The 14,807-nt window shown below is 36.9% G+C and overlaps 1 protein-coding gene across 5 annotated transcripts in view; it reads left to right on the top strand.

The window, feature by feature from the left end:
- Positions 1–14,807, top strand: part of SMURF2 (SMAD specific E3 ubiquitin protein ligase 2) — a 120,522-nt gene that overhangs the window by 91,835 nt on the left and 13,880 nt on the right. For all 5 annotated transcript variants that reach the window (XM_079906116.1, XM_079906118.1, XM_079906119.1 and 2 more), the window contains 4 exons: positions 3,917–4,075; positions 9,966–10,158; positions 11,210–11,313; positions 13,834–13,948. In XM_079906116.1, coding sequence (XP_079762242.1) covers positions 3,917–4,075; positions 9,966–10,158; positions 11,210–11,313; positions 13,834–13,948 — 571 coding nt within the window. The remainder of the gene's footprint in view (positions 1–3,916; positions 4,076–9,965; positions 10,159–11,209; positions 11,314–13,833; positions 13,949–14,807) is intronic.

The raw sequence follows: 14,807 nt of genomic DNA, 5'->3' as shown, positions 1-14,807 counted from the left end.
GGAAAACATACATACCCTTACAAAAACATACATACCCTTTTTTCTTAAGGGTAGTAAATTGATATTTTTATTTCTGGTTAGGGTTTTTTAAAAAAGGTTTGTTTATTTTAACTTTATATAAGTGTATTCAATCTTCAAGTTTCATTTTAATGTAGAAAAGGAATAACCCAGTTAACATAAATTACTTCTAAATGCCAAAATTTGTATGTTTGAATTGCAGGCCTTGTTGAATGCATTTACTAACCAAAATGTCAGCTGTCTTTTAACTTTAAGAAGATGGAATGACACAAAATCAATTTAGTAGTTTAACACAGTTTCTGGTACATTTTAGTATCAAATAATACATTTTAAACCACTAGCTATTTTGAATTATTTTCTACTGAACAGATGGAGAGTGCCAAGTAGTCCAGTTGAAGCTGCAAAAAAAGGTTGAGTTCTAAGTGAAATTCTAAATCAACTTTATAAGCTATACATATACCTTTGTTGGATGAGGATATTTTATATATTAAGTGCAACATTCCTCTCTTCAAAAAAAAAAAAAGTCCTATGGAGGGTCAAGAGATCTTTTTCTGCCTAAAGTTTGTACTCAGAGCTCTACTTGTCTAGAATCATGTTTTTGAATTAAAAACAGTTGTGACTAGCTGATTTTGGATTGCTTTGATACTCTGTTTATTTATAAATAAAGCTATTATAATGAAAATGTTTTCCTTTTTTTCTTTTGGTCGCGCTTTGCGGCTTATGGGATCTTAGTTCCCTGACCAGGGATTGAACCTGGGCCCCGGCAGTGAAAGCACCGAGTCCTAACCACTGGACCGCCAGGGAATTCCCAAAATATTTTACTTTGTGATAGAGCTTAATCAGAATCTTTTGAGGGTGGCAGCCAAGGAAATGTGTTATCATTAATTATTGTATCAAGGTTGCCATTTCTGTGTCTTCATGATATAGCTGTTGATTTAAAAAAAAATAGTGGGGAGGAAATTTTTGTTTTATTAAATAAGCTCACTGAAAACAATCTAAGTGCCTCACTTTTAGAAATAAGAGTTTTGATATGTAAATTATGAAGTGTTTTGGGTTCTGTTTATCAGGTTGAAGGTCAGTAACGAACTTTTCTATAACATAATTTAAAATCATTGGAAGGAAATGTTTAGAAGAAAAATGATTTTTTAAAAAAACTGAATGATTTACAACAGTGTGAAAGCTGATCTTGAGCTGCCTTTTTTTCCCCAGTACGCGGGCCTCTCACTGCCGCAGCCTCTCCTGCTGCAGAGCACAGGCTCCGGACGTGCAGGCTCAGTGGCCATGGCTTATGGGCCCAGCCGCTCCACAGCACGTGGGATCTTCCCGGACTGGGGCATGAACCCGGTCACCTGCATTGGCAGGCAGACTCTCAACCACTGCGCCACCAGGGAAGCCCTTGAGCTGCCTTTTGAAAGAGTGGTGTGTAAGCTGGAGTTGGAAGTTGAAACAGAGATTTTGGCACCACAGTGGGCAGTGTGTTCTTACTCCTAAGGAAACAATGTTGGTTATTCATTAATGAATAAGGGGTTTCTATAAAGATTTAAGAATATTTCATATTGAGTATTGAATAATGACTTTATGAAATAACGCTTTGGATTATATTTCTTTTCTTTAGTCTCTATGCTCCGAATTGTTATCTTAAAATATATTTTGTTTTGGGGGATCCTTTAGTGAATATGTCTTTTGTATGGAGGATCTTTTATCAAAGCAGACTATAAATATTTAGATTCTATTAAGATATCATTACTGTTCAATCAAAGACATTTATAAAATAGTGTCACTCAGACACTTTAAAACTAACTTTATGTAAAGATATCCAGTAAACTTAGATTTATCTGAGAAGCACCATTTTAGAATGTTTTGTATTTCTCTTTAAAATAATGATTAATGCTTTGTTATTCATTGTATTGCATACTGACTATGTAGTCTTAAAATACAGATCTGTATTACTTTTTATGGCTGTATAACATACCATTTTCCTTTAGTCATTTCCCAGTTCCACATAAAGAGTGTTTCCAGTTTTCTGCTTCTCCTCAATTCTTTAGAGCCCTCCCATGTATGACTATAAATTTATAAAATTCTAAATAAAATGATATAAAGTGAAATTCTGCATTACATCAAAAACATTATTCATTCTTTGATTATAAAGAATGATAATTGTTTTTCATTTCTAAAAGTTCCATTTAGAAAAAAATCTATCTGTTCATTCTTAATAATTTCTCAGTGATAGTTTGTAATTGTTCCCTTTTATTATTTGTTTTAAACATTGCATATCATAGCTATTCTTTTTGATCTCTGACAGTACTTGGGGATCTAATTCCGTGGTTTTGTTTCTACTGACTCAGTAATCATGAATTCCTTTCTGAAGTGTTTGGTGATCTTTGATTGTGAGTTTGATTTTAATTGGTTGGAGTTCTGTGGACCTAAAGTGAGAATTTAGGAATTTTTTCTGGAATCACTTCATCTTCCCATTGAGTTCTCCATGGGGAAGTTCCAGATTTCCTTTTCCAACCTTGCTGCTGACCTGAGGCTGAGTTTCCCAATTAACCACTACCCTCTGGCAGCCCCCCACTCTGCCTGTCTGCCACTCAGGTACCAGCTCCAGTTTAATTCACTTAAACAAAATTTGAGGAGGACTCTTGGAACTTTTTCCCTTGCCTCTTTTGAGACTAGCAGTGTCTCAGAATAGTGTGTTCTTTCCAATCTTTAGTTCTGTAGCAGAAGAATCTCTGGGGCACCTATAAGCACAAGTTAAAAATCATTGTTCCAACAAATCTCTGGGTGCCCATCATTACGTTTTCACTATGACCAAGAAGAGGTTATTTCAGGAAAACTTTTTTTCTAGTTTAACTTTGAAAACATAATTTTGATGAGATTTGTCATTGTAATTATTGGTTACAGTTTAAATTTATATTAGACATGCTGCTTTTTTTTCATTCTTTAAGGTTCTATAAATCTTTGTCATATATAATAGTATATATATATATTTTGTGTGGTACGCGGGCCTCTCACTGTTGTGGCTTCTCCCATTGCGGAGCACAGGCTCTGGACGCGCAGGCCCAGCGGCCATGGCCCACGGGCCCAGCCACTCTGCAGCATGTGGGATCCTCCTGGACCGGGGCATGAACCCGTGTCCCCTGCATCCTGCATCGGCAGGTGGACTCTCAACCACTGCGCCACCAGGGGAGCCCTTATAGTAGTATTTTAAGAATGCATGATATAGTAACAGTGGTCTTTGCCCCAAAAAGCAAAAAGTCTTTTTGCTTTTTTTATTGTAGCAGTAAACCTTAGAACATTCTTCCTAAGGTGTCTTAAACAGGTTCTTCATTCACTAGCTTTATATCTTTCAGAATTCAAAATGGAGTAGTTATCCTTTAAAATATATACTGTGGTTATTTTCAGGATCACACTTTCAATAACATTTCCAGTTTTGCTTTGCTGAAGAGCTTAAAATTAATCATGGAATGAACATTTACACAGATTTTATGGTGTAGTAAAGAAAGAAATAATTGAAGGGAAATTTTAGAAAACATTTAATTCCTTATATCACTGACATTTGGAAAACAATATTTTGTCAGACAAGTATTGAAGTACAGTTTATGTTGGCAAATGTTGTGATTGCTTTTATATTAATTTAAAACCTGAATTACATTAAAGCCCAGGAATGAACTCACTAAAAATGTAGGCTGTGTGATAAGTTTCTGAGCCATCTATGGATTGGGTTTTGAATATGCAACTTTGTTAAACCATTGGGAATTAAAGATTCCAGCTGAACGTCTCAAGTTTCTGAAACAATACATTTTCTCAGACTTCATGGAATTGTTCTGTGTCATTTACACTTGCTTGGCTCAGCAGGCCCAGCAGTGAGGTATTTTTTATTTTATATTTGTTTTTGCAGGGATCTTAGCAACATCAATTGTGAAGAGCTTGGTCCATTGCCTCCTGGATGGGAGATCCGGAATACAGCAACAGGCAGAGTTTATTTCGTTGACCATAACAACAGAACAACACAGTTTACAGATCCTCGGCTCTCTGCTAACTTGCATTTAGTTTTAAAGTAAGTTTTTGAAACAATACATGTTCAAATGCGAGTCTGAACAAGAGAAGACTGATAGATGCTTTTTGTAATAAATGTGATAGAATGTCTGCTCTCTTCAATTATAAATCACTTGTTGAACATAATTTTATATAAGAATATGACAAATTTTACTCTCATGTTTGGGTATTTTAATCCCACTGTGCTTAAGTAGGAACCTGTCCTGAAATGTTAGGAAAAGGGTGTGTATCAGAGGTGCACCGTAGCACACCTGCAGAGACAGGCTACTTTATGGAGTGGATGGATTTTTTTCCTTGAGTGCATCAGAAATAGCTCTAGGATAGCTGAATCTATCCCAGAGGATTTTCTGATGTGTCAGTTTTGTGCTTCAGCTTTAAGGCTTCTTTCCCATTTGCAGGACTTAGACAGTCATTCTTACAAGTCTTTGTGAATGGGCTTGATGTACCCTGGGTTTTTTTCTAATTATTAAAATACAGTTGATTTACAATACTGTGTCAGTTTCAGGTATATAGCAAAGTGATTCAGTTTGCTGTATACATATGTAATATGTATATATTTCAGATTATTTTACATTTTAGTTTATTACAAGATATTGAATATAGTTCCCTGTGTTCTATAGTAAATCCTTGTTACTTATCTATTTTATGTATAGTAGTTTGTATCTGTTAATCCCATACTACTAATTTATCCCTCCCCACCCTCCCTTTCCCCTTTGGTAACCATAACTTTGTTTCCTACGTGTGTTTCTGTTTTGTATATAGATTCATTTGTATTATATTTTAGATTCCACATATAAGTGATATCATATAATATTTGTCTTTCTCTCTCTGGCTTACTACACTTAGTATGATAATCTCTAGGTCCATCCATGTTGCTGCAAATGGCAATATTTCATTCTGTTTTTATGGCTGAGTGATAGAGTGTGTGTGTGTGTGTGTGTGTGTGTACTTGGGTTGCTTCCATGTCTTAGCTGTTATAAATAGTGCTGCTATGAACATTGGGGTGCATGTATCTTTTCAAATTAGAGTTTTCATATTTTCCAGATATATGCCCAGGAGTGGGATTGCTAGATCATATGATAGCTCCATTTTTAGTTTTTTCAGGACCCTCCATACTGTTTTCCATAGTGGCTACACCAATTTACATTCCCTCGAACAGTGTAGGAGGGTTCCCTTTTCTTCACACTCTCTCCAGCATTTATTAATGTAGACTTTTTGATGAACTGTGGGTTTTAAAAAAAAGTCAGCTTTATTAAAATTTAATTGACACAATAAATTGTACATATTTACAGTGTACAGTTTAAGTTTTGACATATTATATAACTGTGAAACCATCACCATAATGGAGATAGTGAACATATCCATCACCCCGAAAGTCTCCTCCTGCCTCTTTGTAGCCTGTTGGTAGTCCCTCCTCCCATCCCTTCCCTAGTTTCCTAAGGCTGCCGTAACAAAATATCACACACTAGGTGGTTTTTAACAATAGAAATTTATTCTTTTACAGTTCTGGAGGCTAGAATTCAGAATCAAGTTGTCAGAAGGGTTGGTTCCTTCCGGTGGCTCTGACGGAAAATCTGTTCCATGCCTCTTTCCTAGCTTCTGGTGGTTGCCAGAAACTTTACTGTTCCTTGACTTGTGGACACATTATTCCAGTCTTTACCTTTGTCTTCACGTGGCCTTCTATGATCTATTTTATCCACAAAACTTCTGCCACCAAGTGTGTGGGTTTTTTCCTCAAATATTCCAATTGTCCACGTCTGCAGACGCCATCGAGGTGTACAGCGCCGGAATTCAGTCTAATACCACCTCCAGTTAGTATCAGGCCTCACAGGTTAAGGGCTCAGTCTCACAAGACTGTTCTCACTTCTGATGCCATTTATAAGTCCCAGGCCTCCTGTATTTCTTGCCAACTGGCTATAAATCGAGTTCTCATGACTTTCTCCTTGGGTTCAATAATTTTCTAGAATGGCTTACAGAACTCAGGGAAATTATTTCTTTACTATTACCAGTTTATTATAAAGGATGCAACTCAGGAACAGCCACATGGAAGAGAGGCACAAGGCAAGGTATGAGGCAGGGGCTGCATAGTGCGTCCACGCCCTCTCCAGGCGCTTCATCCTCCGAGCACCCTCAGTGTGCTCACCATCCAGAAGCTTTCTGAACACTTGTTTAGGCATTTTTATGGAGTTGTTATCACACAGGAGTGATCGATTATTAACTCAATCTCCAGTTCCTCTCCCCTTCCCCAGAGGCTGGGGGGATGTGCCTGAAAGTTCTAGGCTTCTAATCAAGCTTTGGTCCTTCTGGCGACCAGCCCCCATCCTGAAATTATATAGGGGCCTAGCAAGTCACCTCACTGAAACAAAAAATGCTCCGATACCCAGGAAATTCAAAGGGATTCAGGAGCTTCTGTATCTTCTACTGGGGACAAAGACCAAATATTAGAACAGAATACACTCCTGTCACCTGTGTCACTCAGGAAATTTCAAGCATTTTAGGAGTTCTGTGTCAAGAACTGGGGACAGAGACCAAAGTATATTTCTTATTATGCCACACTTTCTTTCCTGTATGTCTGGGTCGAAATTTACCTCTTCTTATAAGGATACCAATTTATTGGATTTAGGGCCACCCTAATCCAGTGTGACCTCATTTAACTTGATTACATCTGCAAAGACCCTATTTCCAAATAAGGTCACATCCACAGGTGCCAAGGCTTAGGACTTCAACATATTTTTTTGGACACAGTTCAATCCACACCCCATCTTCAGCCAACCATGATTTGCTTTTTCTGTCACTATACATTTGCAGTTTTTAGAGTTTCAGGTGAGTGGATTCATACAGCATGTACTCTTTGCTTGGTTTCTTTTACCCAGCCTAATTATTTGAGATTCATCTCTGTTGTTGTATGTATAGTTCATTTCTTTTCCTTGCTGGGTGGTATTCCATTGTATGGATAGACCTCAATTTATTTGTTTACCTGTTGATGAACATTTGGATTGTTTCAGTTTGGGCCATGACTAAACTGTTACGAACATTCGAGTGGGTTTTTTTATTTTTGGCCACACTGTGTGGCATGTGGGATCTTAGTTCCCTGACCAGGGATCGAACCCACGCCCCCTGCATTGGAAGTGTGGAGTCTTATCCACTGGATCGCCAGGGAAGTCCCGGAACATTTATGTTTAAGTCTTTGTGTGGACATATGCTCTCACTTCTCTTTGATAAATAAATACCCAGGCTGCACAATATGATAGATTTATGTTTAACTTTTTAAACTGCCAGATTTCTTTTTGAAGTGATTGTACCATTTGACTTTCCCACTAGAAGTGTATGAGAGTTGTAGTTGCTCTTGCTAACACTTGGTATGGTTAATCTTAATTTTGGACATTCTAATAGATGTGTAGTGTTATCTCATTGTTTTTTGGGGTGGGGCGGTCTGTGTTGGGTCTTCGTTGACAGGCTTTCTCTGGTTGCGGCGAGCAGGGGCTACTCTTCGTTGTGGTGCGTGGGCTTCATTGCGGTGGCTTCTCTTGTTGCGGAGCATGGGCTCTAGGCACGTGGGCTTCAGTAGTTGCGGCACGTGGGCCCTAGGGCGTGTGGGCTTCAGTAGTTGATGCACGCGGGCTCAGTAGCTGTGGCTCGCGGGCTCTAGAGTGCAGGCTCAGTAGCTGTGGTGCACGGGCTTAGTTGCTCCGCGGCATGTGGGATCTTCCCAGACCAGGGATCGAACCTGTGTCCCCTGCATTGGCAGGTGGATTCTTAACCACTGCGCCACCAAGGAAGTCCCTCATTATAGTTTCAATTTACATTTCTCTAATGACTAATGATGTTGAGCATCTTTTCATGTGCTTATTTCCATCTGTATATCTTCGGTGAAATTTTTTGCCTCCTTTTTTAAAAAAACTGAGTTTGTTTTTTTTGACTTTCGAGTTTTGAGAATTCTTTAGATATTTGAAATACAAGTTTTATGTCAGCTGTATGCTTTAGGAAGATTTTCTCCTAGACCATGATTTGTCTTTTCATTTTCTTAACAGTGTCTTTTGAAGAGCATAAGGTTTCTTTGAAATTTCAATGAAGTTCATTTTATCCATTTGTTCTTTTATGAATTGTGCTTTGGGAATCATATTTAAGAAATTTTTGCGTAACATGAGTCATAAAACTTTACTAGTGTTTCAGAAGTTTTATGGCTTTAGGTTTTACATTGAAGTCTCTGATCTACTTTGAATTAAAGTTTTGTATCTTTAAGTTGGTATACCCAAGTTTTTTTTTGTTTTTGGATAGGATTAATACAGTTGTTTAGAGACTATTTTTAATACATTCTGTTTTGATTTATATATGTGTGTATTAAAAAACACCTTTATTACAATGTTTTATGAGAGTAGTAAATGGCGATTTGTAATTTTCATCAAAGCTGCATTTTCTCTGGATAGTTACACGTTCTAGGATAAAATTTGGCCTGGTACATAAAAGAGTCACTGTATGTAAAGTAAGTTTGGGTGATTTGTTAGAGAACTGAAAGTTATTTTTGTTTATTTTCTCATAGCTACCATTGCCCTTTATCTTTAGGTTAGGAGATTGTACTCTTGTGTCTGTTGTGTGTAAAATTAAATTCCAGGGACTTCCCTGGTGGCGCACTGGTTGAGGGTCCACCTGCCAATTCAGGGGACACAGGTTCGAGCCCTGGTCCTGGAGGACCCCACATGCCACGGAGTAACTAAGCCCGTGCGCCACAACTACTGAGCCTGCGCGCCTAAAGCCTGTGCTCCGCAACAAGAGAAGCCACCGCAATGAGAAGCCTGCGTGCGGCGGTGAGAAGTCCCTGCTCGCCACAACTAGAGAAAGCCTTGCGCACAGCAACGGAGACCCAAAGCAGCCAAAAAAAAAAAAAATTAAATTCCAACAGAGTCACTCAGTGTTTGCATAGATATCAATAGTGAATTATCTGACTTTTTACTTCCTGACGGTTTATTGGAATTAACTAGTTCATTATATCATAAGATTCTTTTAAAAAATTCTTAGATGCAACTTATATTATTTTTGCCAGGAGAATAAAAATAACTCTAGGCAATGTGCCTTTAAAAATTATTATTATATTTCTGCTGTACTTGGGAGATTATTTTAGTGTATTTGTGGTAAACCATATATGTGCAGTTAGAAGTCACTTTAGCACAACAGACAATGTGATTGTACTGAATGCCACTGACTATAATAAAAATGGTTAAAATGGTAAATTTTATGCTACGTATATTTTACCACAATAAAAAGACAAGTAGGGACTTCCCTGGTGGTCCAGTGGTTAAGAATCCACACTTCCATTGTACGGGGCACGGCTTCGATCCCTGGTTGGGGAACTAAGATCCCGCATGCCGTGCAGCGTGGCCAAAAGAAAAGAAAGAAAAGTAGGCACTTTATAAAGCGTTTAGACTTGTTTGTGAAGTGCTCATTTCTCTGTGCCAGTAACTTGCTGTGACCTCCCACATTCTTGTGGTCTAGACTGTAGCGTGCATAGGAGAAGGGGTCCCTGCCAAGCTGCCAGTTCAAACTGTCTCTTCCAGAGAGACAGACTCTAGATAACAGGCACAGGGTTTGGCCTATGCCTGAATTTTAAAGGGAGAGATGGTAAACTACGCAGAAGAAAATGGAAACGGTATTTGGGAAAGTTGTTCTCAGCAGTTGTATAAAAGTTTTTTGAATAAAACTCTGTTATCCACTTCCGTAAGTTCCAAGAAATAAACTTTGGGGCTAGTTTATTATTGTCAAAAATGTCAAGCTAAGAATATAATAAGGCCTAGAAATGCTATAGGTAGACTTGGTTTAGCGTAGGATGCTATTTTAAATGTGTAATTGCAATCTCTCTTGTTTAAAATACTTCAATAATATTTGTTTACTTTTAGTCGGCAGAACCAATTGAAAGACCAGCAACAGCAGGTGGTATCGTTGTGCCCTGATGACACAGAGTGTCTGACAGTCCCACGGTACAAACGAGACCTGGTTCAGAAACTAAAAATTTTGCGGCAAGAACTTTCCCAGCAACAGCCTCAGGCTGGCCATTGCCGCATTGAGGTTTCCAGGGAAGAGATTTTTGAGGTAAACTTGCAAGTCTTGTTTTAAAGTAGAGAAAAATTAATTCAGTGATGTACTCTGTTTTCCAAGTATATTTTGGGGGACTCATATCTCTTTAGAATGGGAGAATTTTCATTAATGTTTTTTTTACTTGTGGGAATAAAGGCAATAATATTGGAGAGATTTAATACATAAGATAAACATTTAAATGTGATGAAGTGTGAGATGTTCTGATTGGGGGCAGCTTGGTCCTTGGAGTTGCAGATACTTATTTGTTAATGAATTTTAAAAGACCACAGATATTATCCATCCCTTATTTTCTAATTCTTCCAAGAGGTTAGGGACTCTTAAATCAAAAAATCATTACTGTTGGACTACTTCCTTAATTTATTGAAAATCTTCCTTTCTAGTATATCCTTTTATATTTGGATTTATAGCTTTAATAGCAACTTCAAAGTTCTTACATAATAAATGGCAGAGGTCCAGGGCAGGGGTTTCCCTCTTATTAGAGTGTTCTGGGGCAAAAGATGTTTGGGAACTTTATAATCCTTCTCCCAAAGGATGAACTTTTTTCTCCCAGGACCATGCTGACCTTGTTTGTAGTCAGTCATTTGTATTTTTAAAATAATAGAAAGTTGTCTGTTTAGTGAAGATCACATTAATGATGTTTTTATGTTCTTTGAAACTTTCTTTTTCTTACCTTTACTTTCTACTGGTGTCTGTGACAACTAGCTAAAAAAAAAGTGGTAATTCTATCAGATTCTGTTTTTTAATGTGAGTGGAATCATTGCTATCTATGGTTCATAGGACTTAAATATGGAGCTTTGCATTTAGTAGGCTTTTAATATAATATTTATCAAAGGAATTGGTTTCAGTAGTACAGTATTAAGCTATATGCATTTTGTTGTCAGAAGTTCCATGAGGTTTCAAACCCTTGGAGCTTATCCATTGATTTGATTGTTGAACAAATTCTACCTTATTTAAATAAACATGTTTTGTAGGTGGAATGGAGGGAGAGTTTAAGTAACAGGTTAAAAGCACCTAGTAATAATAGTATATTAAACATTTATTTTAGGAATCATATCGACAAGTCATGAAAATGAGACCGAAAGATCTCTGGAAGCGATTAATGATAAAATTTCGTGGAGAAGAAGGGCTTGACTACGGAGGGGTTGCCAGGTAAAGCCTTGATCATCAGTAAATGACATATGGATCCTTATATTTACAAATTTAAGATACTCCCTGTGGTGTGACTTTCTCATTGATATTTATTTTCTAGCATAATATTCCCTCATGTTTGCAATAGAGGGTACCCTAGTAGATATATTCATAATTAGGTTAGGATAGTACTGCTACCAGAAGAGTGTTTGTGAACTCCCGAATGGATCATGTAGTCCAATGAGACTTTCTCTGAAAACTAGCTGCAACCCTATATGGACTGTTGGTAGGATCTGCAAGCCCAGTATTTTCTCCATTTCTCTCCTTCAGTACATGTTATTCCCTCTGCTTTACATTGTCAGTAACAGTCTCGAGATTTTAATGACGTATTCTAAACTGAATACTGTTTCCCTTTGCTTACACTGCCACGCTTTTTAACCTTGTTAAAGGAATGTTTGTGTCTGTAAGTAGGTGTGTATATCATATGTGGTCCTTAGAATGTTTCAATACAGAAGCTATAACGTTTCTCCTACATTCAAACATCAAGTATTTTTTTTTCCAGCTGTGAGAATTCACTTTATGTAAATGTAGCAGAAACGTTATAGCTTCTGTATTAAAACATTTTAAGGACCGTCATGATAATTCTGCTTCCCCTAATCTAAATCCAGCCTAAATTAAATTTGTGTTTCCACCAAGTCCCATAATCGTTATTTGGCATTACTTGTTTTCACCTGTAGACATACTTTCATTCTGTGACCTTTTTACCTGCAAATGAATAGTTTCTTTAGTTTGGATTTTTAGCATTTATCACTTGTACATCATACTTAAGGCTTGATAGTTTCTGTGGAATGCTTACGATTTACTCATAAGTAGATTTTGAATGCTTGTTGGGAAAACTTGTTAATTATCTGCTGATGGAATCTAAATGCTATAATTATATGTATAGCCCAAATAAGTAGTTAGTTTTTTGTTGTTTATTTCTTAACGTCACTACTTTCGGGGTTTGGGCGGACTAAATGGGATGTGGCAGTGAACTGCTTTTTCTGATCTTTATCCCATAGTAGAACCCAAAAGTAGAGTTTTGCTTTTATGCATGTTCTAAATACTTAGTAAAACAAAACAAAAGTTGGACTTCCTTTTAAAAAACACATACATGGGGCTTCCCTGGTGGAGCAGTGGTTGAGACTCTGCCTGCCGATGCAGGGGACACGGATTCGTGCCCCGGTCCGGGAGGATCCCACATGCCGCGGAGCAGCTGGGCCCGTGAGCCATGGCCGCTGAGCCTGCGCGTCGGAGCCTGTGCTTCACAAGGGGAGAGGCCACAACAGTGAGAGGCCCGCTTACCGCAAAAAAAAAAATAATAAAATAAAATAAAAAACACATACATGCATAAAAAACATACAGGACACATTAGGTGGGAAGGTTGCTTATGTGGAGACCTCACTTTTTCTTTTTAATCTCTACAGTTTTCAAGTACGGTGTTGGCCAAAAAGTTCGTTTGAACGAACTTTTTGGCCAACCCAATATTAAACGTAGTGATTTGATTTAGACTCCGTCAAATGATAGGACTTTGAAATATTTTCCTTTAACTACTTTAATAGTGTTTCACTGCATTTCCTAAAAATATATTATTCCATCTGTTTAATCCATAATATCAGAATATATCATTTATGTGCCTTTCCTAGCTGAGGAATGACAGGAGTTGAGACTAGAATGACATCTCCTTAAAGCCTAGACTAGTCATTTTATTTCAGTTTCACCAAGATGAATAACAAGTTGTCTTTCATACTTTGAAAAATATAAATGATTTAATAAGTTTAAGTTGATAGTACTGTTTATTATGAGGTTTTAAAAACACCGTTGTATGCTTGAAAGCAAGAAGTGGTATGGAACATACCCAGAAAATGCAGGTTTGCCCTTGTGTTCCCACCTATACCAAATGCCTTGCAGTTTCTCACCACTTACATTTTTATCATGGGGTATTTTAGGGTTTACACAAAAAAGATAATGAAGATGGATAATGAAATTTTCTTACTAAAACAATATCAACAATAAAACATACCCTTGTCCGAAAGTAAGAGTAAATTAATGTTATATATCTGTATAAACTAGTATAAATCTGCCATGATTGGAGAGGACCAGGGTGTTATAGATGGACCACATGGATGTTTTGAAATACCATATTCTTCCCTTTATTTTATACTTATTATGAATTACACATTTGTTTAGCAATTAAAAGTAACAGACCACTGGGCTGCAGCATCTAATGAGTAGTTGGTACTTCTGGATATTATCCTTAGATTCTCTGATGTTAAAATGTCATAAAATCACTCAAAATTGAGTGAGAAGTGACAAGAATTGAGTGAGAAAAACAAGAATTTTCATTTGCTTTTGGGGAATGGTAGACTTTTCTAATGTGATTTTATATAACTAGTTAGTGCTTTGTTTTATTAAAAACTTCTTGCTAACATGATTAATAGTGTATCTTAGTAAAGATGTATTCATTAACAAAAAATTCCTTTGGCATATCTTGTTTTTTAGGGAGTGGTTATATCTCTTGTCACATGAAATGTTGAATCCTTACTATGGCCTCTTCCAGTATTCAAGAGATGATATCTATACATTGCAGATCAATCCTGATTCTGCAGTTAATCCGGTATGATTGGTGGTTATAATGATGCAAATTAAGTTATGACCTACAATGTTTTTTAATCTTTAAATGTCAGTGTAGTTTATGACATAGGATTACTGTCTTTGTCCAAGTTACATCCTTGGACTCGGCAAGTCCTCTTTTAGAAAATGTTCTCAAGTAAATGATCGTGGATATGTGCAACAGTTTGGGCACAGGGAGGTTTACTACATCACTGTTTATAGTAGCCCCAAGTGGAAACAACATTGCTGTCCATTAAGAGGGGGTTGATTAAATTATGTCATGAAGCAGAATGACATGGTTAAGAGCATAGACTCTGGAATTAGAAAGACATGAGTTCATATCCTTGTCCCATTACTAACTAGCTTTGTGACCTTCATTGACTTAAGCCTCAATTTTATCATTGCTAATAATAATAAATATAGTTTGGACCTGAGAGAGGGGTTGTGACAGTTAAATGAGACCCTGCACATTAAGTATTTAGCACAGTGCTATACATTATTAACCCTATTACATATTATTAAGCACTCAACAAGAGTTAGCAGCTGTTATTAATTTGTTGTTTTTATATTATTTCTGTTATCTTTCCATACAAGGTTATATTATACAGCCACTAAAATGATGTTGTGTGATAATAGTTAATAACATGTAAAGATGGTATTTGTAATATATTAAGTGAAAAGAAGATTACAGAATAATAGTATGAAGCAAATTTTGGTAAACATGTATATGTGTAAACATTGAAAGGCTCTACAATACTGGTAGTGGTTATCTCTGGGTGTTAGACTATGGGCATTTTTATTTTCTTGTCTATATTTTCTAAATATTTTGTAGTGAACAGGTATTGCTTTTTAAAAAGAAAAAA

The sequence above is a fragment of the Stenella coeruleoalba genome (assembly GCF_951394435.1).
Source record: "Stenella coeruleoalba genome assembly, chromosome: 19".
Taxonomy (NCBI): Eukaryota; Metazoa; Chordata; class Mammalia; order Artiodactyla; family Delphinidae; genus Stenella; species Stenella coeruleoalba.
This window is presented reverse-complemented; position numbering and strand designations above follow the sequence as displayed.